A 22,500-nucleotide genomic window follows, 5' to 3' on the forward strand; every position below is an offset into this window, starting at 1 on the left:
ATTTAAGGTAGTCTTTATTGTAATTTACAGCACATCAAAAGCAAATTTACAATAATGTAGAAATTATAATTACCTGATGAGTTCCTTTAGTAAATGGCTGTGAATGAATTTCCATAGTTGAGTCTCTTCCTTTCTGACTAAGCTCATGTTTGGATGATGGTTGTGTTGCACAAAAGTATTCTGACTGTCTGCTGCAATTCATTAGTTGTTTTGGAGGAACCGCTCCGCATTGATACGGAGTGTTCCTTTGGTTTTTTCTCCTGACAATGCATATGGTAATGGAAACAACCAGTAATACGGAAACTGTCACTGCTGCCACTATGATTATGATGAATAAATTGATGTGTATTTTATCGTCAGACTGAAACTGCACTGCTGTCAGTTTAGTTGATGTTTTGTTACTGACAGTCAGAGTTAAGGATAATGTAGTAGTAGCTGATAAAACAGGAATACCACTGTCTTTCACTTTAAGTAGAAGATCATATGATCCAGCATCATTTTGGTAAACAATCCGTGAAAAAGACAGCACACCTGTGTATGGATTGACAGAAAATAAATTTCTACCATTCCCTCCAAATATTTCAAACTTAATAAAAGAATTTTGCCGGCTATCCCTATCAGAGGCTCTCAGAACTGTTATGTCATTTTTGCTTTGTGGTTGATAGAAGACATCAAGGCTAAAAGGGTCGAAGCTGGGAAATGTAAAATACGGTGCATTGTCATTTTCATCCATAACTTCGATAACTATATTTGCTGTGCTACTCAGAGATGGAGTTCCATTATCTTTGGCCAAAACTTTGAATTTATAAACTTCTTGCTGTTCACGATCTAATGATTGAGTAGTTGAAATAAATCCAAAATCAGATATTTTAAAAGGTAATGCAAATTTAATGTTAGAAAAAAGAAAATATGTAAGCTGACTACCTGATCCAAGATCAGAGTCAGTAACGTTGATAAAACCAACAGGAAAATTAGGCATTTCGTTTTCATATGTTAAAAATTTGAATGTTTCTTTTGTGAATTGTGGTTTTACATCATTGACATCAGTTACTTTGAGTGAAAACTCATGTTCAGTTTTCAGAGAAGGAGTTCCTCTGTCACTGCAAGTTATTGTGAAATTTATTCTACTTTCACTTTCTCGATCAACAGTCTGCTTTACTGATACTTTGTATCTTTTCTGACCAAGACTCTGAAGAGTGAACTTATTATGCCGGAGGTCACATGTCACTTGTCCATTCAAACCAATATCATTGTCGACAACTTTCACATATGCAATGAAGCTGCCAACTTCCATCGCTTCAGATATTGTTGCTGTGTTTCCAGTTAATTCTGAGAAATTTACTTCAATCACTGGAGCACTGTTTTGTTTATTGATAATATTTACCACAACTGTTACAACAGAGCTCAGAGGAGGACTGCCATCATCTCTGGCTTCAATAAATAGTTTATAAGTTTGTTTCTTTTCTGGTTTAAATTTTTTCAGAAGAAAGATTTCTCCAGTATTTTTATTTATTTCAAAAAACGATTTTGCTCTCTCAGATGTCATGGAACTAAAATAGTATGATACGTTTCCATTTTTACCTGAATCTAAATCAGTAGCTGACAAGATAAGAACTGGTATCTCTTTTGCTTGTCTGTTATTCACTGTAATATTGTAAATGTCTTGAGAAAATATTGGTGGATTGTCATTTTCATCTGTAACTGATATTTGAACATCCAAAATACCATGTTTTGATGGAGTCCCTCCATCTTTACCAATTACCTGCAACTCATATGTGTCTCTAACTTCTCTGTCTAACTCCCTTTTTAAAATTATTCCAAGTGAATAAGAGCCATCAACTCTCTTGGAAACTGCTAATGTGAATGGATCATCCTCATTTTTTATTAATTCATAGGTGATCTGTGAATTTATGATGCTAACATCTTTGTCGACAGCATGTGGAATTGATTTTTTTGTTCCTTGCCTATCTGTTTCAGCAAAATGAAGACTGACTACTTTTTCAGGAAACTCTGGTTGATGGTCATTAATATCTTCAATTCTTACTTTGATTTCAAGTACCTTGAGGAATGATTTTCCTGTACGCACTGCAATATCCACCATTTTGAAACATTTAACATTATATTTACAGAGAGTCTCAGCATCTAATATCTTGGCAGTATACAGTTCTCCTCTTTTAGAAACATTAAACAACTGGGAACTGCTTCCTGTTCCTTTTTCTAGTTGGCTGAATTTGATTATACTGTGCTCTTTCGATGAGATGTTATCCATTAGATGTGTATCAATAGCAACATTACCTAGCAATGTACCAGGACTTTCACCTTCCCTGATGTGGTAGGTAAAATCCTCACAGATACAGGTGTGTAGATAAATCAATATGACACATATGTGTGTCAACATGTCACCAGGATTGAGTGTAAGACCGATTCAGTGAAAAAGATCAATAAAGCCTGCAATGGAAACAAAAAGAAAAAAAGCCATTTTCACAAAGACATAATATAAACTGATTTCACTGCATGACTTAACAAAAATGTTCTTTAACATTAAATAAATCAAAACAAAACACTTTAAAAAAAACAAAGTCTCCCTATAAAACCGAAATAATTCTCGCAATTTCAAATTTCACAAGAATTTGATCTATAAAATATGAATAGGAAATATTCCTAGTGAACAGTAGCAGCAAGATATATATTTCAAACTGCAATAAAATAAAACAGTCAATGATGTGAAATGGAAGATTTAGAGGAAATGCGAGAAAGCAGCAGATATTCATATTTCTCTTTGTAATAGAGTAAAAATCCCAAGATTACTTATTCTTATCCCTTGGTTTTAATTTATTTCTTTCGAAACAACAATGATACAAGCAATGTATCAGAAGCACACGGGAGAAACTCACTCAATATCATAGCGATGATACCGAGCAACAACTGTTAACTGAATATAACAAAAAAAAAGAAAGAAAGAAAAAAGAAAAAGAAAAGAAAAAGAAAAAAGAAAAATCACAATAGCTCAAACATGTAAATCTGCAGTGATTATTACTGGATCAAGTTCAGGCATTTTTGCTTCTTCACTAATAACCAGGTGGGAAGGAGGGCAAAAGCTATTCACGATATATTTTCTGCTCTGACATGCAATGTTTTCTTTAATATTGTTTTACCTTCTTCAGCAGGCTACCAGCCAGCTAGCCAACCAGCCAACCAGAGTGGTTATGCTTGATATTATGTATTTCCAAACATGAGACATGTATATTGATTACTATCATACTGCATTTAGAAAAGAATTTATTCTGGTCACATTTAAAGATTTTGGGAAACTGCACTTCCAACACTTCATTCTCACAGCATCTGAAAGTTTTATCATTCTTTAACCATAGAGAGTTTTTCATGGAATATTATTTGTTTTGTTACGTTTGTTTTTTTTTTGTTTTTTTTTTTCTTTTTGTAAGGTTAAAACTAACACCTTAAAATGTGAGAGTGATTGGCAAGTAGAATTTGTTGCTAGAATGCTTGAGTGACTAAGAGAATAAAAACCCATTTTAATACTGAGAGAAATGGTTTGCAAAAGTTAATATAGGTGATCTCCAGAATTTTATATAAAATACAACTATGCTATGAGAATACATCAATAATTTGAACAACTAACAAACAAATATCCACAGAATTAATGTTTTTATTTTATTTTCATGGTAATGGGAGAAAGACTTAAGATAATGGTTTGGTTCACAAAATTTTATAAATAAAATTTATTGCACACAATAGTGAATAAGCACGAAATATAATGGTATTTTGTAAATAAACTAAAATAGCTAAAGTACTAAGTTAGTACAAATGAGCATGTGAATATCTATCTATCTATCTATCTATCTATCTATCTATCTATCTATCTATCTATATATCTATCTGTCTGTCTGTCTGTCTGCCTGTCTGTCTGTCTGTCTGTCTGTCTGTCTGTCATTCATGATCATCGTTTAACGTCCGTTTTCCGCGCTAGCACGGGTTGGACGGTTCGACCAGGGTCTGGGAAGCCAGGGGCTGCACCAGGCTCCAGTCTGATCTGGCAGTGTTTCTAGAGCTGGATGCCCTTCCTAATGCCAACCACTCCATGAGTGTAGTGGGTGCTTTTTACGTGCCACCTGCACAGGTGCCAGGGGAGTCTGGCATCGGCTACGATCGGTTGGTGTTTTTAACGTACCACCAGCACGGAAGCCAGCCAAAGTGGTGCTGCCGTCGGCCACGTTCAGGTGGTGCTTTTCATGTGCCACTGGCACAGAAGCCAGTCGAGGCGGCGCTGGCATCGGCCACGTTCAGATGGTGCTTTTTATGTGCTACCGGCAGCTTAAATCATCAACCCATACCAACATGGAAAATGGAGGTTAAAAGATGACGATGATGAAGACACAAACAAATATTAAAAGTAGAAATGATATGTAAAATAGGCTGTCCAACATGGTGCTAGCTTAATATTTGACTGCTATAGAAGTAGCTGATCTTTGTTATTGATTTGGGAATGAAACTGTGTGTGTTTTCTCTTAGGAGCAGTTGACAAACCATGAAGCAGCTCAGCAGGAGACTCCTTTGCCTCTTTTATCTGCACATTTATTGCATCAAAAACATGCATTTATGTACTTATTTAACCCACAGTGAGAATTTAGAATTTTGATTATGTGCATGCATATGTATACATCTCTGACTACATCACCAACACTGAAGTTCCCAAGTGAGCAAAGGTCACCAGCCTGGAAGCCATTTTATTTGAGACATGACTACGTTGGATATATATATATATAGTTATATACAACAAAATATTAAGGAAAGACCCTGACAGGTCATTCGACTCACTTGAAAAGAGCAGCCAAACTCAAACCGCAAAAATAGTAGTAATTCTGAAAACTAGAGAAGAAATAAAAACATTTATCCCCTTCAATTTTGTACCCTGCAAGGTTTCAACATCTTTCACGCAATCGAATTTAATTAAATTAAATTAAATCCGTTTATGCTTGGCTTGTCTATATATATATATTGATATGTATGTAAATATGTTTGTATATATGTGTGTTTATGCTTGTGAGGTGAAAGACCACTGCCTACCCAAGACCATTATGTACGGTGAGCTCACCACTGGCCACTTAACAGGGGGCACTAAAGAAGCATCACAAGGATTGTCTGAAGCAGTCCTTTAGTGTTGTGACATTGATTATTGAGAGGGATCCAATCTAAGTGCTGACCATGCTGCTTGGTGGCATACCATCAGTGATGCTGATTCCTTCTTTGAGATGACTTGCAGTGTCTCTCTTGAAGACAAACATTAGAGGCAAAAAAATAATACAGTTGCATCATAAAACCCTGGGCACTCATACCTCTGTCATCATTGCAGTTGGATATGTCAATCTTACATCAGCTTTATCAGCCACAAACGAGTGTGCAGACATGGACAACAGCCTTCCGAATCTTCATCAGGGAAACCAAGCCAAGATATATATATATATATATATATATATATATATGATAGATACATACATACACACGCACACACACACACTATGTATATATACATACACAGACACACACATAATGTGTATATGTATGTATCTATCGTACATATCACGCAATATTGTATGAGTGTATACACGCACATATATATATATATAATTTATATGTGTATATATATATATTATTTATATATGTGTATATATATATATATATATATAGATATAATATATATATATATTTTTAAATTTCTTTTACTTTTTATCTAGTTTCAGCTCACAAGCTGTGGCCATGCTGTGGCACCGCCATATATATAGTTATATATATATATTGATATGTATGTAAATATATTTGCATATATGTATGTTTATGGTTATGTGGTGTGCATGTATTTATATATATATATATTTAGATAGATAGATAGATAGATAGATAGATAGATAGATAGATAGATAGATAGATATGTATATTTTGTTATATATATCTATGTGTGTGAGTGTGTATGTATTCATGCATATAGATGATGATGATGATGATGATTAAGATGTGATGAGGAGGAGGAGGAGGATGCATTCTTTGTTGGTTTCAGTGATGAGCATTCGTTTCTTCAATCAACTGAACTACAGCCTCATTAAATAAATGTTTAAGCTGACATAATTCACAGGCTTTAATCACAATGACACATTGTGTGACAAGGTTGGACACTTCAATTACAAGTACAAACCATTCAATAGGCGACCTGACATCTTGCACTTACTCAGTTTCACTTAAAAGGCATGGCTCAGACTGGATGTATACGGCTAAATGACATGTGCACAAGATATTGTGCTGTCAGATGAAACCCAAGACCTCACGATGGAGAACCAAATGTTCATCTACACAGTAAGTTATACAAACATCCATGTGCGCACACATGGACACACACACATGCACACAAACACACACATAAAACAGGAAAGAGAGAGAGAGAGAGATAACTATGTCTCTCTCATATATATATGTGTGCCTTTTAGTATTTATATATGTGTGTGTATTTATGTAATATACATACACACACACATATGTTATATATATATACATGTGTGTGTGTGTGTGTGTGTAATTGAGTATACCTTATTGATATAATTATTAATAAAATACAATATTTTGTGTCAGTTTTTCAATGGGTTTCATACTAGGGTTGAGATAATCCTAGCAATCATCAGAAAAGACTTCCTTGTGATTACCAAGATCATCCTAAATGCTGTATGAAACTGATTGATATGAGAATACATTATCGTATTTTATCAGTAATAATATACTCACTCTTGAAATGAATATATGAGTGGCTATATTTTTCATGCCCCATGGATTTTTAAACAACTACATATATACAGAAGTCATCCTATTGCACTTAAATATAGCTGACTTTGCAACATAGGGACAAGACCTGAAGAAGGGAATCACAACTGGCTGCAAAATTTCCATAATTCTCTAGCTCACACGTGTGAACCTTCTTATAACAGCTACTGATTAAGGAGCCCAAGCACCAAGAACAGAACTGGGCATTCAACTGCATCCAACAATGGTTTCATAGATAATTTCATAGCGACAACCACAACATGCATGGAAGCAGGATGAGTGGGGACTTTACTTGAACACATGAAAACATGGGCTAGAGTGACGATTAAGCCTAAGCAATACAGGAATATAGGATCAGGAAAAGTAAATTAACTAATAGGCGCAGGAGTGGCTGTGTGGTAAGTAACTTGCTAACCAGCCACATGGTTCCGGGTTCATTCCACTGCAGGCATCTTGGCCAAGTGTCTTCTGCTATAGCCCCGGGCCAACCAAAGCCTTGTGAGTTGATTTGGTAGACAGAAACTGAAAAGAGCCTGTCGTATATATGTATATATATATATATATATATATATATATATATATATGTGTGTGTGTGTGTTGTTGTGTGTGTGTTTGTCCCCCTAGCATTGCTTGACAACCGATGCTGGTGTGTGTTTATGTCCCGTCACTTAGCGGTTCGGCAAAAAGACCGATAGAATAAGTACTGGGCTTAAAGATAAGTGCCGGGATCGATTTGCTCGACTAAAGGCAGTGCTCCAGCATGGCCGCAGTCAATGACTGAAACGAGTAAAAGAGTAAAGAGAGTAACAGAAGAAGATGCAGATAAATACAAGGACAACCTATTCCCTTAATAGTAAGTGGAAAAGCCAATCACACTCATTGACATGTAGTAGTCAACTACATGAGACACAATCATGGGTATCCTCTTTTACTCTTTTACTTGTTTCAGTCATTTGACTGCGGCCATGCTGGAGCACCGCCTTTATCGAGCAACTCGACCCCGGGACTTATTCTTTTTGTAAGCCCAGTACTTATGCTATCAGTCTCTTTTGCCGAACCGCTAAGTAACGGGGACATAAACACACCAGCATCGGTTGTCAAGCAATGCTAGGGGGGATCAAAACCCAGACACACAAACACACACACGCACATATATATATAGATATATATATATATATATATATACATATATACGGACGGGCTTCTTTCAGTTTCCGTCTACCAAATCCACACACAAGGCTTTGGTCGGCGCGAGGCTATAGCAGAAGACACTTGCCCAAGATGCCACGCAGTGGGACTGAACCCGGAACCATGTGGTTGGTAACAAGCTACTTATCACATAGCCACTTCTGTGCCTATGAAAGCAGATCTGGAGGGAAGACTGCAATTTCCTCAGGTTGTCCAGATAAACCTGTGACCAAATTTAGAATTTCAGTTTGAGGGAAAAAAAAAAGAAAAGAATCTTGTCTGAGCTTGGTGTCCAATGGAAATAAGAATATAATCAAATTTTTTAATGGAACCATGCAAATTCAAGAACCTTCCTCTGAAATACAGGGAGAAAAGATGGAAAGCATGGCTATACTTTTACAAGTTTGGCTGTAGAAAATTCCCTGTCAGTCAATATGAAGAATGCTTGCAACCATTGGAATAAGAAGAAGTGAGAAAATAGCAGCTGTGTGGAAGGATGAGAGAGGCAGCAGAAAGTGTGCATTGCTAGTTATAGAGCAAGAGGGAAGAGTTAAGCTGGGAGTCAGGAGAATGATCAGCAATGATTTGACCAAAATTTCCAAGAGTCAAAATCCATAATGATCATTGGATATCTTATGATGACTTTAATTTTTCTGGCCAAAGCTACATTCACCAAAGATGAATGGAGGCAAGAATCTTTTAGATGTACTCAGTACCATCTGACCCATGAAAGCATGGAAAAGTAGATGTTAAAACAATGATATCTTTATTTTTTATCTTTTACGTTTTATTTGTTTGAGTCTTTGATCCTTGAAGGATGTAGTTGAACAAATTGGCCCCAGTACTTCATTTTTAAGCCTGGAACTTTTCTATGGGTCTCTTTTGCCGAACTGCAAAGTAATGGGAACATGAACATACCAACACTGGTTGTCAAGCTGACAAATGCAAACACAAAGACACATACACATAGATATATTTATATACATATTGGTTAACCCCCAGAGCTATAAAGGCATACACCTTCCCAAGTTGTCATGCCATGGGACTGAACCTGGAAATTTGTTGTTGGGAAGCAAGTTTCTTACCACAAACCACATCTGTGCTTATGATAAGGATTTATAAAGATATATAAATATATATATATATGTGTGTGTGTGTGTGTGTATTTAAATATTTCTATACATACACAAACACACATATATATGTATACATACATACAAGACTTGCAAAATGGAATAGGAAAAATCTGGGTTACATGTTTCATAGCAAGTGGAACCTCAGAAATGGTAAAATCCCAAACGAGGTGTATACCACCAGCTACTCTTCAGATGAAGGATATCTTGATTAGATTAAAGGCTACATTGTCACAATGAGGTACATGTTGATGCAAAGAGGATTCAGTTAGAATGTGTGTGTCCATTTGTATACACAACACACACACACATTTGCATGTGCACAAACACACATGCAGAGGCAAGGCTAAGTAGATGAGAAGTTCACTTCACAACAAATAGTTTTAGGTCTAGATTTCACATTGGAAAAGTGTCTCCTATAAAATCTGAGGCTGATCAGGTCCTTGTGAGTGGATTTAAAACTGATACTGAAAACCTCTCATATATGCACACACACACACACACACACGTGTGCATGCGCACAAACACACATGCAGAGGCAAGGCTAAGTAGATGAGAAGTTCACTTCACAACAAATAGTTTTAGGTCTAGACTTCACATTGGAAAAGTGTCTCCTATAAAACCTGAGGCTGATCAAGTCCTTGTGAGGTGACACACACACACACACACACATGCACACACATGCATATATGTATATGCATGTATTTGTGTATGAGAACATTGGTATATTTGCTTATATAAGTGCTTCTCCAAAATAATGGAGGTACAAGGAATGAGGGTGATGTCAATTGTCATGTTATTATATGTTGGCCTCGTGCTTTCAAAGTTGTGAAAACTTAAAGATACCTCCCATGCGTTTTACATTTCAGCATTCTGAATTTAGCCATTTCAAATTGCTTTTTATAACTTCAATTAAAGAAAGCAAAGTTTATCATCCACGAAGGCAATAAGAAGACTGTACATGTATGATCACGTCTGCATTCACACACAACCCAAACACACACACACACACACACACACACACACACACACACACACACACACACACACACACACACACACACACACACACACACACACACACACACACACACACACATACACATATATATATGTGCTAGTATAATATATAGTGCTGTGTTCTCTGGAGTGCAGCTCTCACAAGAAGAATTGTTCAGAGAAACTAAAGAGAAGAGGACTGTATGACAAGCAACAGTCCAGCTGGGTCCTAATTCTTCTATTGCATGTCCACACTGTGACCATGAGTTTTATGCCAATATTGGCCTAATAAATCACCTCAGGGCTCACAAAGTGTAAGGCTTCTGAGACATGAAAGGTAAAATATATGTGTGTGTGTGTATGTATATATATAAATAAATATATATAAATTAATATATATATATATATATATATATATATATATATATTACAATACACTCACACCACCTCACATATATACTCACATGTTTATATATGGTGTATATATATGTATATATATGTATATGTATGATATGTTATATACACATATATACCATGCTATATAATATATCATATAAATTTATACATATATGTATATTTCCTTCTATAGGTTTCATAAAGATTTTTTTAGTTTCAAATAAAGATTTTACAAATCTATTTCTATCTCTCCTCCCCTCTTTGTTGTGTGTGTGTGTGTGTGCGTGTATGTGTGTGTATATACACACATGCACACACACACACACACATATATATATTATATATATGTATACATACATATATTGATGTATGCATAAATGCATGTGTATACCTACACACACACACATATATATATGTATATACGTATATATATATACATATATATATATATATATTCTCATGTGTATGTATGAATGTATTAATATATACATACACATATTCATACATATATGTTTGCATATATTTATACATATACATATATATTTGTATGTATGTATGTATGTATGTATGTATGTATGTATGTATGTATGTATGCATGCATGCATGCATCTTTTTATCTATGTATTCACTCACACACTGCATGTACATAATTACATAAATATCCATGCCATATTCTATGTATTAACAGCTATTGGATGTCAGGAAAATGAGTGTTAGTAGAGGGAAATGTGATAAAGATATATAACTGAACATACACATACATACGCAAGAACATATACATATATAAATATACACACTCACACTCACACACACATGTAACTGTAGCATTCACATAAAACAGCTTTGTATGTGAATGCTAGAGAAAGCTAAAAATATAATATTACAAAACTGTAAAAAAAAAAGTTTTTAGAAAATTACAAAAAAAAAATCAATCACATTATTTTATCAACTAAAGAATACTTGAGTAGTTCTAAAAGGTTTCAAAAACATTTGTTAGAGAAAAAGCTCTCTAATAATAACTGGAAGCATGAGAAATTCTACAATATAAACAATGAATTATTATGAATAAGGAAATTGGAAAAAAATATCCAATTTGTTTTGTAAAAGCAGAGAAATTTTTTTTCTACTTCTGTTTGTCAATTTTGAAAACAATAAACAGGATTCAGATTGTGAGTTGCTTCTATTATTTTACTGAGAAATAGAAGAAGAAAAGTGATAGAGAGAGAAAAATGTATTATTAAGGAATTTAAGAAACTTTTTTATATTAATTTTGGCTTTTGAGTTATGGAAATTATTAGCGTAATATTTTGGAAACATCCAAAGTTTGAGATTTTTAAAAAAGTGGTAAAAGAATTAGATAAATATAATAAATAATGTATTAAATCCATTTGATTTTGTTTTTGTTCTTAATATAACAGCTTATAATAATAATTCTAGAGGCTATATACATATTGGCAGAGATACAAATAACATTTGTCCCAATTTGTGTTATAAACTATTTAGAAATAGGAGGTAGATTTTATATGAATAATTGATATCTTATATTCAAATGAGATTTAAAATGATATCTAAATATATACTAGAAAGGGTGATTAGAAAACTTAGAAACTTAAATCTATTATCAAAAAAACTATAAGAAAAGAAAAAGGAAAACATTTGGTTTATCAACTTAGTGTTTGTGTGTGGAAATTACATTTTGTTGTAAAGAGAAAAGTAATGTATACGGATTACTACTTAGAAACAGAATAATAATAATAATAATAATAATATAATAATAATAATAATAATAATAATAATAATAATAATAATAATAATAATAATATTAATAATAATAATAAATAAATAAAAGGTATATCAACAACTGTCACAGTCAGACAGAATTACTTTTTAACTAAGAATCATATAGATATATATGTTCATATGTTGCGTGTGCGTGTGTGTATATGTGTGTATGTATGTTTATATTTTCATGTAATAAAATGTTCATAATAATATCATTAAAAAACCCATAGTATACTCTGAACTTTTGACAAGTAGATAAGCTTATGTTTATATGTACCAATGAATGTTAGTGTTTAAAGTTAATGTTAAAAAATATCATGAACAAAAATACTCCTTGTTAATTAGTTAAATATGAAAGTAGCAATCCCACTTGAAGATTTTGAATATGCTAATAACAAAAAAAAACAAACACATATATGCAAATATCCCTATTTTGTTTAACTTTAACACCGCTATATGTAAGTATACAAAACTTGATAAAAATTCATATTCTAAACTTGTGCATAGCTAAGTATATTTTGTTTACTATTTTTTAACTTTGTTTTTACTCTGTCAGTTATACTAACACTGCTTTATAGTATTTAATAGTTTGAACGCTTGTGACATTTGTAACTATATAACATAACATACAGATACTTCACTATATGAAGAATATACAAATAACAATATATAGCTACTTACTTGCACAAGTGAATCTTTGCCAGTGTGCCATTACATGCGATGTGTATTCTGCTGTAGAGTTGTACAGTTACTGCTGCTGTTATATGCTAGCAGTGTTATGTGGCTTGGCCTATGTTATGGTAATGTAAAGTCTGCACTTCTACTAGTCATAGTAGTGTATATGCAATGTTTGATTGTCTGTTGCAACCAATGAATGGCTTTTGTGAAATCACATGAATACCCCCAACCAAATAAGTAAATAAAAAATAAATAAACAAACATTAACTCTAATAATTTTTTTAACTAAAATTTTAATTTATTTTATGTCTATAATTTGCATGTAAATGTTGAAAATTAATTTTATTTTTAATAAATTTCTATATATCTTTCCAGTTTAATTTTTCAATAATAACTGTTATGGTATAGAGAAAAAGTAAATTAACAAGCAAAACTACTGTACATAGCTAAATACATATGTTTAAAATGTTTACAAAGTTATAAAGTCTGTGATTTAATTTCCTATTTCATGATGCAAAAAGCGTGTATATACTAAAATAGCACTGAACTTCCAACTTACCTCTACTCTGAGTTCCTAAAATAGCAACAGAAACTCTCACAACTTATCTTCTACAGAGAAATGCTTTCCATCTTCAACATACAATAAATTACACAATTTTCCATGCCTATATTAAAATCATCTTTCCCTTGTGAAAAATTCAAGAACTGGGAATAAAATTGCGAATTAAAATATAAGTTTATAGTGAATATTATGAGCTGTATTCCTAGTAATGAAGTTATCAGCCAATCTTCATTCAGTGGAGTTGGAAATAAATAACTGAATTTTGTTTTTGTTTTTTTCAGTTTTATTTTTGATTATTATTTTCAACTAAAGAATGGCCTTAGGAGAAATTTTATTTCAAGATTGTTGCCAAAATTTATTATATATTATGATAAAGCCTACAGAGTTATCCAAGAAAATTCAATAATTTCAAGAAAATTTTGTGTAACAATTGGCCTCTCTATGGAATAACAAGTAGGTTACTTATAAAACATTTGGTTTCTGAAGCTATATTTGGTATTTAAGAAAATGAAAGTAGAAAACAAAAACAAAAAAATCAGCATCTTTCATGAGATAAAAGAAGGAGTGTGACAAATTTGTGAATGTTGTTCTAAGGCAATATATGAAACATTCATTAATTTAACTATATTACACATTCAACATTCCAATGACAACAAGAATATTTAAAATGGATATTTTAAAATTATTCTGCCTTTCAGTGTCTGAAAATGATATTCCTGTGACCTTTGTGGAGGAAATAGTTTATATCTGTTACACAATATTTTAACAGTACTAATCTTACATCTGTTCTGTTTTAGATAATATAAACACACACACAAGTACACACACACACACACATATGTATGTACATATATGTGTGTATGGTATATTATATATGTATGTATATATATATATATATATATATATATATATATTATGTGTGGTGTGATGTGTGTATGTATATGTTGGTATATATATATATCTATAATATAGATAGATAGATAGATAGATGCAGCAGGGCTATATGGTAGAAACTTGCTTCCCAACCACATGGTTCCAGCTTCAGTCCCACTGTGTGGCACCTTTGGGCAAGTGTCTTCTACTATAGCCTCAAGCGAACCAAAGCCTCATGAGTAGACTCAGTAGATGGAAATGGAAAGAAGCCTGTCGTAAGTAATATATATATATATATATATATATATATATGTATATGTGTGTGTGTGTGTGTGTGTGTATGTGATAGTGTTTGTCCCCCAACCATTGCTTGGTAGCTGATGTTGATGTGTTAGCGTCTCAATAATCTAGCGGTTTGGCAAGAGTGACCAATAGAATAAGTGCTAGACTTGCAAGGAATAAGTCCTGGGGTCAATTTGTTTGACTAAATGCGGTGCTCCAGCATAGCCACAGTCAAATGACTGAAACAGATAAAAGAATATATACACATATATATATATATATATATATATATATATATACACATATATATATATGCATGTATGTATGTATGTATATATATATATATATTTTTTTTTATATATATATATATATATGAATGTATGTTTGTATTTAGGCATGTATAGGTCTATGTATGTATGTATATGTGTGTGTAAGTATGTACATACATACATATGTTTCATAATTTTCATTATCTCAACGTCATTTCCCATTTGTTTTTCATTTCATGTATGTGGTGCTAAACAAATGTATTTAACTGAAAATTTTCATTGCATTTATTGTACAAAATTGCAACATTGTGTGTACCAGAGATTACGAATAAGCAGTTTCTTCCTCCTTTACACCAGCAACACAATGTTGAAATGACGTAGTTTCCTGAAATATTTCTGTGTGACATTAAAAAGAAAACTCCTAGCCTATAATCATCAGTTTTGAGGTTGTAATGAAGGAAAGAAGAGAATGAATCCACACAACCATTGCTCTGCACATCTCTCCAAAATGAAAGAAACACTGATGCCAAAACCTAATGAAGCCTGTTTAATTTCGAAATACATTAACAATATATGAGTAGTTGGTGATGATTGTTGTGCTACACTCAAAAGACAGTTTAGCTGGATACATGATTACAAATGTAGGAAATAAGTAACTTGAGATTCAATAACAGTAAATCTAGAAGAATATTGGCACCAACAAATGGTGAGGCTATGATTGTGAAATGAGTTAGTTTAATAAGGGAAATTGCTTGCCACATTTGGTTTGAATCTGAACATGAAAGGTGTCAGGTCCTTAATCTGAATAGATTAGTAGTCAACTATCTGAATAGCATAATTTGAACTATATCAAAAGTAAATAGAAATTGAAAAGAAGTCTGCCAGTAATATGTGGATATACAAGTGCAAAATTATGAACATTTTTCAACACAGGGAGAAACATATGTGCATGTGTATATATGCAAATATAAGTATGTATGTGAGAAACAAATTCAGAAAGTTGTTTGCATTTCTATGACAAACCAGCCAATATATTGCCTCTGGAAATATGCTAGTGTTGAATGCCAACAAATCAAACTAATGATATTCTATCCACTGAGTACAAGAGCAAGCTCATGAAAACGTTATCTCAATCGAATTAAACAAGAAATTCACTTTAATCAGATGTGTTAACTATCTTGTTTTTATCTGTTGATGATCGCAATGGAATCATCACGTTAATCAACTTAGTGTTAAATTAAGCAACATCCATGCCCTACTATTCAAATCAAACTGCAATTGGCCTAAAACTATTAACATATCTGTCTATTTCTTAATCTTTATTTACATAATTCTTAACACAGAAAGAAAATTTAAATTTTATCAGAACTTTGCAAAATAAATACATGAATATACAAATAAATAAAATAACTAAGGTCTATACCTTCCTCCGACTATAACACTCACACTTGTCAATGTTTCTTGGTCACTACAGTATTAAACTTTATGGAGTTGAATGAAACTAACTTAATTTTGCCTCTGAATACATATATATATATATATATATATATATATATATAGAGAGAGAGAGAGAGAGAGAGAGAGAGAGAAAGATATATCGATATAGATATAGATGCAGCATGGCTATGTGGCTAGAAACTTGCTTCCCAACCACATTGTTCCAGGTTCAGTCCCACTGCGTGGCATCTTGGGCAAGCGTCTTCTACTATAGCCTCGGGCTGACCAAAGCCTTGTGAGTGGATTTGGTAGACGGAAACTGAAAGAAGCCCATCGTATAAGTATATATAATATATATTATATATATATATATATATATATATATATATATATATATATATACATATATGTATGGGTGTGTGTATATATGTTTGTGTGTCTGTGTTTGTACCCCAACATCGCTTGACAACCAATGACGGTGTGTTTATCCCTGTAACTTAGCGGTTCAGCAAAAGACACCGATACAATAAGTACTAGGCTTACAATGAATAAGTCCTGGGGTCGATTTGCTCGACTAAAGGCAGTGCTCCAGCATGCCCGCAGTCAAATGACTGAAACAAATAAAAGAGTAAAACAGTATAATGTGTACTGTATATATATGTATATATACATACATATGTATATATATATATATATATTACATATATTATATATATATATATGTATTATATACCACTATATATATATATCTATATATATCTATATACATATCATATATATATATATATATATATATATATATATATAATACATATATATCTATAATATTTATATACATATATATACATATATATATATCTATATACATATATATATATATATATATATATATATACATATATATGTATATATACACATATATATATACACCACATAAATACACACCATACACATATATATATATATATATATATATAGATATAATATATACATATACATAATGGTAATACTGGGTGCCATAAATGTAGGAGCAAGGAAACAGTTATGTATTTAGCTGGATGATTTTAAAATTTAGACTTTATCTGGATGGTATTATATAATTGTTAAAACTAGGATATACTTGATGACTTTGTTACATGGTATTAAAGTAAAATACCTGAGCTTTATTTTTTTCCTTTTTTATTGCTCATGAGTGACATGAGTGAAATGCTACATATAACGATATAACCTGTTAGTGCTTGCATTCTTGGTTATAAGAAAATAAATCTGGGTGGGATGTTTTCACAAATTACATTGTAATAGGGCAAGATATATATGTATGTTAGAAATGGTTAAACTCAAAGTAGATAAAGCCTTCAAACTTTTCTATCAAAAGAGTTTTCAATTCAGTATTTACGCATTATTATTTATAGCCTTATCCACTTTGAGTTACACCATATACATACATATATATATATATATATATATATATATATATATCTTTCTCTTTTCTCTTTTACTTGTTTCAGTCATTTGACTGCGGCCATGCTGGAGCACTGCCTTTAATCGAGCAACTCGACCCCGGGACTTATTCTTTTGTAAGCCCAGTACTTATTCTATCGCGTCTCTTTGCCGAACCACTGAGTGACGGGTACGTAAACACACCAGCATCGGTTGTAAAGCAATGCTAGGGGAACAAACACAGACACACAAACACACACACACATACATATATATATATATATACATATATACGACGGGCTTCTTTCAGTTTCCGTCTACCAAATCCACTCACAAGGCATTGGTCGGCCAGGGGCTATAGTAGAAGACACTTACCCAAGGTGCCACGCAGTGGGACTGAACCCGGAACCATGTGGTTGGTAGACAAGCTACTTACCACACAGCCACTCCTGCGCCTATATATATATATATATATGACGGGCTTCTTTCAGTTTCCATCAACCAAATCCACTCACATATATAAGTATATATTTACAAAATGCGCTCTTTCAACAATGTTCTCGTTATACCTTGTTTGTAACTTTTGGGTAAATCTAATTTGCAAGATTTACCAGTTTTTCTTTTTCATTAAATATGTAGGATTATTTTTTAAACCAAAGTCTTCTCACAAAATATTAAAGAACCATTTAATTGTTCTGTATATCAGATATGAAAAAATGTAAAGTGTTTACTTCATAAAATAATAAAGAACATAAGGTAGTATATATACATGAAAATATACATGTATCACAGAAAGACTGATGAAAGACCAACATATAGTCAATTCATGGGTTGGCTGGCTGGTTGGTTGGTTGGTTAGTTGGTTGGCTGGCCGGTTGGTTGGCTGGTTGGCTGGTTGGTTGGTTGGATGGTTGATTGTACAGATAGATAGACAGAGGTGAGTAGATTGCTAGACAGACAGACAGAGAGACAGACAGACATACAGACAGATAGATAGATAGACAGATAGATAGATAGATAGATAGATAGATAGATAGATAGATAGAGATAGATAGATAGATAGATAGATAGATGGGTAGACAGATGCATAGATAGATGGGTGTAGACAGACAGACAGACTGACAGGCAGGCAGACAGACAGACAGGCAGGCAGGCAGGCAGGCAGACAGACAGACAGACAGACAGATAGATAGATAGATAGATAGATAGATAGATAGATGGATGGATGGATAGATAGATAGATAGATAAATAGATAGATAGATAGATAGATAGATAGATAGATAGATAGATAGATAGATAGATAGATAGATAGATAAATAGATAGATAGATAGATAGATAGATAGATAGATAGATAGATAGATAGATAGATAGATAGATAGATAAATAGATAGATAGATAGATTGGTTGATTGATCGATAGATAGATAAGCAAACACATACATGTTCTTAAAGCTGTATAAAAAACATGCTTGGCAAAACGTGATTACCTGACTAAAGTTCTATGCATCCTGTAGCTTTGGTACTGCTGGTAGTGGCTTGGAATAAGTGGTAAAACTGTTCTTTGTTGGTAGATTCCAGAGTTGAGGGTGAACATTGCAGTTTCCACTATTTAACGAAGTGGCTTTTTGATCACTAAAACTCATTTTATTACCAGCATTAGATTGACAAGAACTCTTAGTGCTGGTTGTGGTACTACTAGATCTGCTGTATGTCTGAGGCAAAGATTTTCTGTCATGCAGTTGGAACTTTTCTGATTCATATGCTTTATAATCTACAAAAAAAAAAAATGAATAAAAGCTGATGTGATTTAATAAACCATATTTCAAATGATGGACCTCTCTCTCTCTCTCTCTCTCTCTCTCTCTTTCTTGCTCTCTCTCTCTCTTTCTCTCTTTCTTTCTCTCCTCCCTATAATTTTCTCCACATTACTTTATTTCTACCTCAACCTCTTTTTTTCTGTGTCTCACATGTTCGCACATACACACACACAAATACAGAGTCCACAAAACCAGAATCTATTTTCTGTATTCCCAATTTTTATTGATTTTCTCATCATTCATCAACCAAAAAAAAAAAAAAAACCGACCCCAAATCAAAAGTTCAAAAGATGAGAGAAAATGAATTATTCATCAGTTATGTGGACACCAGGAACATTGCAGGCTGACATTATAATGGAACTCCAAAAGCATGTAACACCATACGCTACCAGTGGATCACCAGCATGGAAGTAAAATGCAATGTTATAATATGAAGAGAAGGTCAGCCTAATATGAATATTTTGATATGACAACCAGATATTTTACCTTAAAGTTGCACAACATCTATTTCACTTAATTAAGTCATTTGGAATTCTAAAAACGATATCTTGCAACAGCATATTTTTATGTTTAGCATGTAGTACATTGTATCTGTGTGCTTGTGTGAATGTGTATATACATGTGTGTGTGTGTGTGTGTGTGTACAAATACACACAAACACACACACACATGTACATGCATACATATACGTGTGTGTGTGTAAAATGTTACATGGTAGAGATCTGACTCTGTTTCTGTAGCGTAACTGAATAACAAGCAGCTTGAATCTCTTCTACAGAAAAATAGAAAAAAAATAAAAATCGCTATCTCAAGCCATCTAAATTATTTGATTTGCAGGATTCTAGGGTGTTATACGATAGCTAGGAAACATTCGATGCATTTGAAGAGAAACTGTTGAAAACACAACTTAGAGGTTGTTTAACAATAGAATCGCATTAAAAGAAAATTTCTGAAAAATCAGCATTTATGTGTAAAGTATTAATACTTAAAATAAAACAAAAACAGGGACCACGTCTGTCTTCTGAGTAAAAATCAGAACTGTGACACCAACTGTTTTGAGATACATTTTAGGGGAAAATATGCTGTAAGATAAATCTAATTCAATTCAGACAAATGTGTCTCCCATATTTCGCTTTCTAAGTGAAAGATAATTTAATAGGTGAAAATAAAGATAAGATATTTACCAAAGGAGATAAACCCATGTGACTGACTTCAGCATAGACTTACTGTTTCCAGCAACATCTAGAAGCCTAATTTTTTTTTATAATTTCCAAAACTATTTGAAAATAATTAGTTTATTTCTTTAGAACAAATGAATATTTCATCTCTAAATAGCTCTTAACTAGACACAAAAGTTTTTCATGACAGCAATGTGCCTGTATCACTTTAAGTAGTTATCATGCAAGAACGCATTTGGCATAAAATACTCTTCTTTCTCAATAAAACTTCCTTTATAGTTCATAATTAAGTCTTTTGCCCACTCCTATAATGAGCCCTGAAACAAATCTTTAAACCTTGTTAGTCGCATCCCACATCTAGCAGAACATAATCTGTCTACTTCCCTAAATACTGCACCAATTATTAAATGTAATCACTTATTTTGATAGCTGCATTCTTGCATTAACTACATTTATCTTACTCAATAATTCATATCTATCTGTGTCCATAAGATATAATGACGTGTGATAAGGAAAAAGGTTTTTTCTTCAGACAATGACTGTGAAATAACTAAACTGACTTTACAATTAAATGCCATTCTCTCGTAATTCATGCTTGTAGATATTGTTGACAAGCAAATATAAAAGTGTCTTAGTCTCAATTCTTATTAATAAGAATAACAATTTTGATACATTTATATCCTATTACATTTCTGGTTGAATCTTGAGAAAACACAACAGAAATTGCTACATATTGCTAACTTTAAAAGACAAACATGAGAGTAAACTTAGGCATAAACAAACCCATCTAGATTTGACTCATGTATTTTAGGATCATGAAACCTAAGTGTAAAATGGCAAACTCTAGAATCTAAAGAAACTTGCTGATAGTCCATATTAGCAACAATTAGTCTATAGGAGATTTTTTTTTAGAAGAGTTGGATAAGAGTTGCCACAAGGGAAATATATAATGTTTCAGGTACTACTTCCTTATTGGAGAGTGAAAAGAAGGAAGTGTAGTGTAGTCACTTTTTTATTAGCTTCTAATCAGGAGGGGTGGCATAATTCATGACACTATTACATGGTGTGTGAGAGTGGTGGATAGGAGGAATAAAAATATTCTCAAAATCAGAGACCTGTCCTGAGTGCTTGCAAAAAATAGACTCCACTAAAGGTACTCAAAAGGTCAGGTGATGGTATTATACCAGGCAATGGATTAAGCCTGCCAAACTGTGTTACAGATGAGTAAAAATGGGGCATCATCTTTAATTACTATTATGTAAGAAATTTTGTTTGTCCACAGCTTGTGTGACAACATCATTTTTTTTCTCTATTCTTTACTCTTATACAAAAGATATGGGCCTGAAATGAGAAGATTTTTTTTCATTTCTCATTGAAACTGAACTTATTGAACTCTTCAATAAAATCTCCCAAGTGGCGTAGATTATTTTCATAAATTTGAAAGCAAATGCAGTTCAGAAATCTAAAATTCATAGAGAGGTGAATTTTACAAATAAAAATGTACACCAGATACTATGCAAGAATAGCAACAAAACAAACTAAATAAAAAACATTTAGCAAAACTCAAAAGATGTGTTCGAAATAACTTATGAATAAAATAACATTGTGCCATAGAAAATTATCCATTTCATATCTATATA

At 32.8% G+C, this 22,500-nt stretch overlaps 1 protein-coding gene across 9 annotated transcripts in view; it reads right to left on the reverse strand.

The window, feature by feature from the left end:
- LOC115218741 (protocadherin gamma-C4) overlaps positions 1 to 22,500 on the reverse strand; it is a 454,793-nt gene that overhangs the window by 143,399 nt on the left and 288,894 nt on the right. For 4 of the 9 annotated variants that reach the window (XM_029788648.2, XM_029788647.2, XM_029788646.2 and 1 more), the window contains exons 1-2: positions 13,005 to 13,161; positions 74 to 2,448 (exon numbers count right to left, since the gene is read on the reverse strand). In XM_029788648.2, the coding sequence (XP_029644508.1) occupies positions 74 to 2,398 (2,325 nt within the window). In that variant the 5' untranslated portion in view covers positions 2,399 to 2,448; positions 13,005 to 13,161. Of the gene's footprint in view, positions 1 to 73; positions 2,449 to 13,004; positions 13,163 to 19,352; positions 19,637 to 22,500 lie in introns of those variants that run through there. The other 5 variants (XM_036508597.1, XM_036508598.1, XM_029788645.2 and 2 more) reach the window with 2 other exon arrangements.

This window comes from Octopus sinensis, linkage group LG14 (genome assembly GCF_006345805.1).
Source record: "Octopus sinensis linkage group LG14, ASM634580v1, whole genome shotgun sequence".
Taxonomy (NCBI): domain Eukaryota; kingdom Metazoa; phylum Mollusca; class Cephalopoda; order Octopoda; family Octopodidae; genus Octopus; species Octopus sinensis.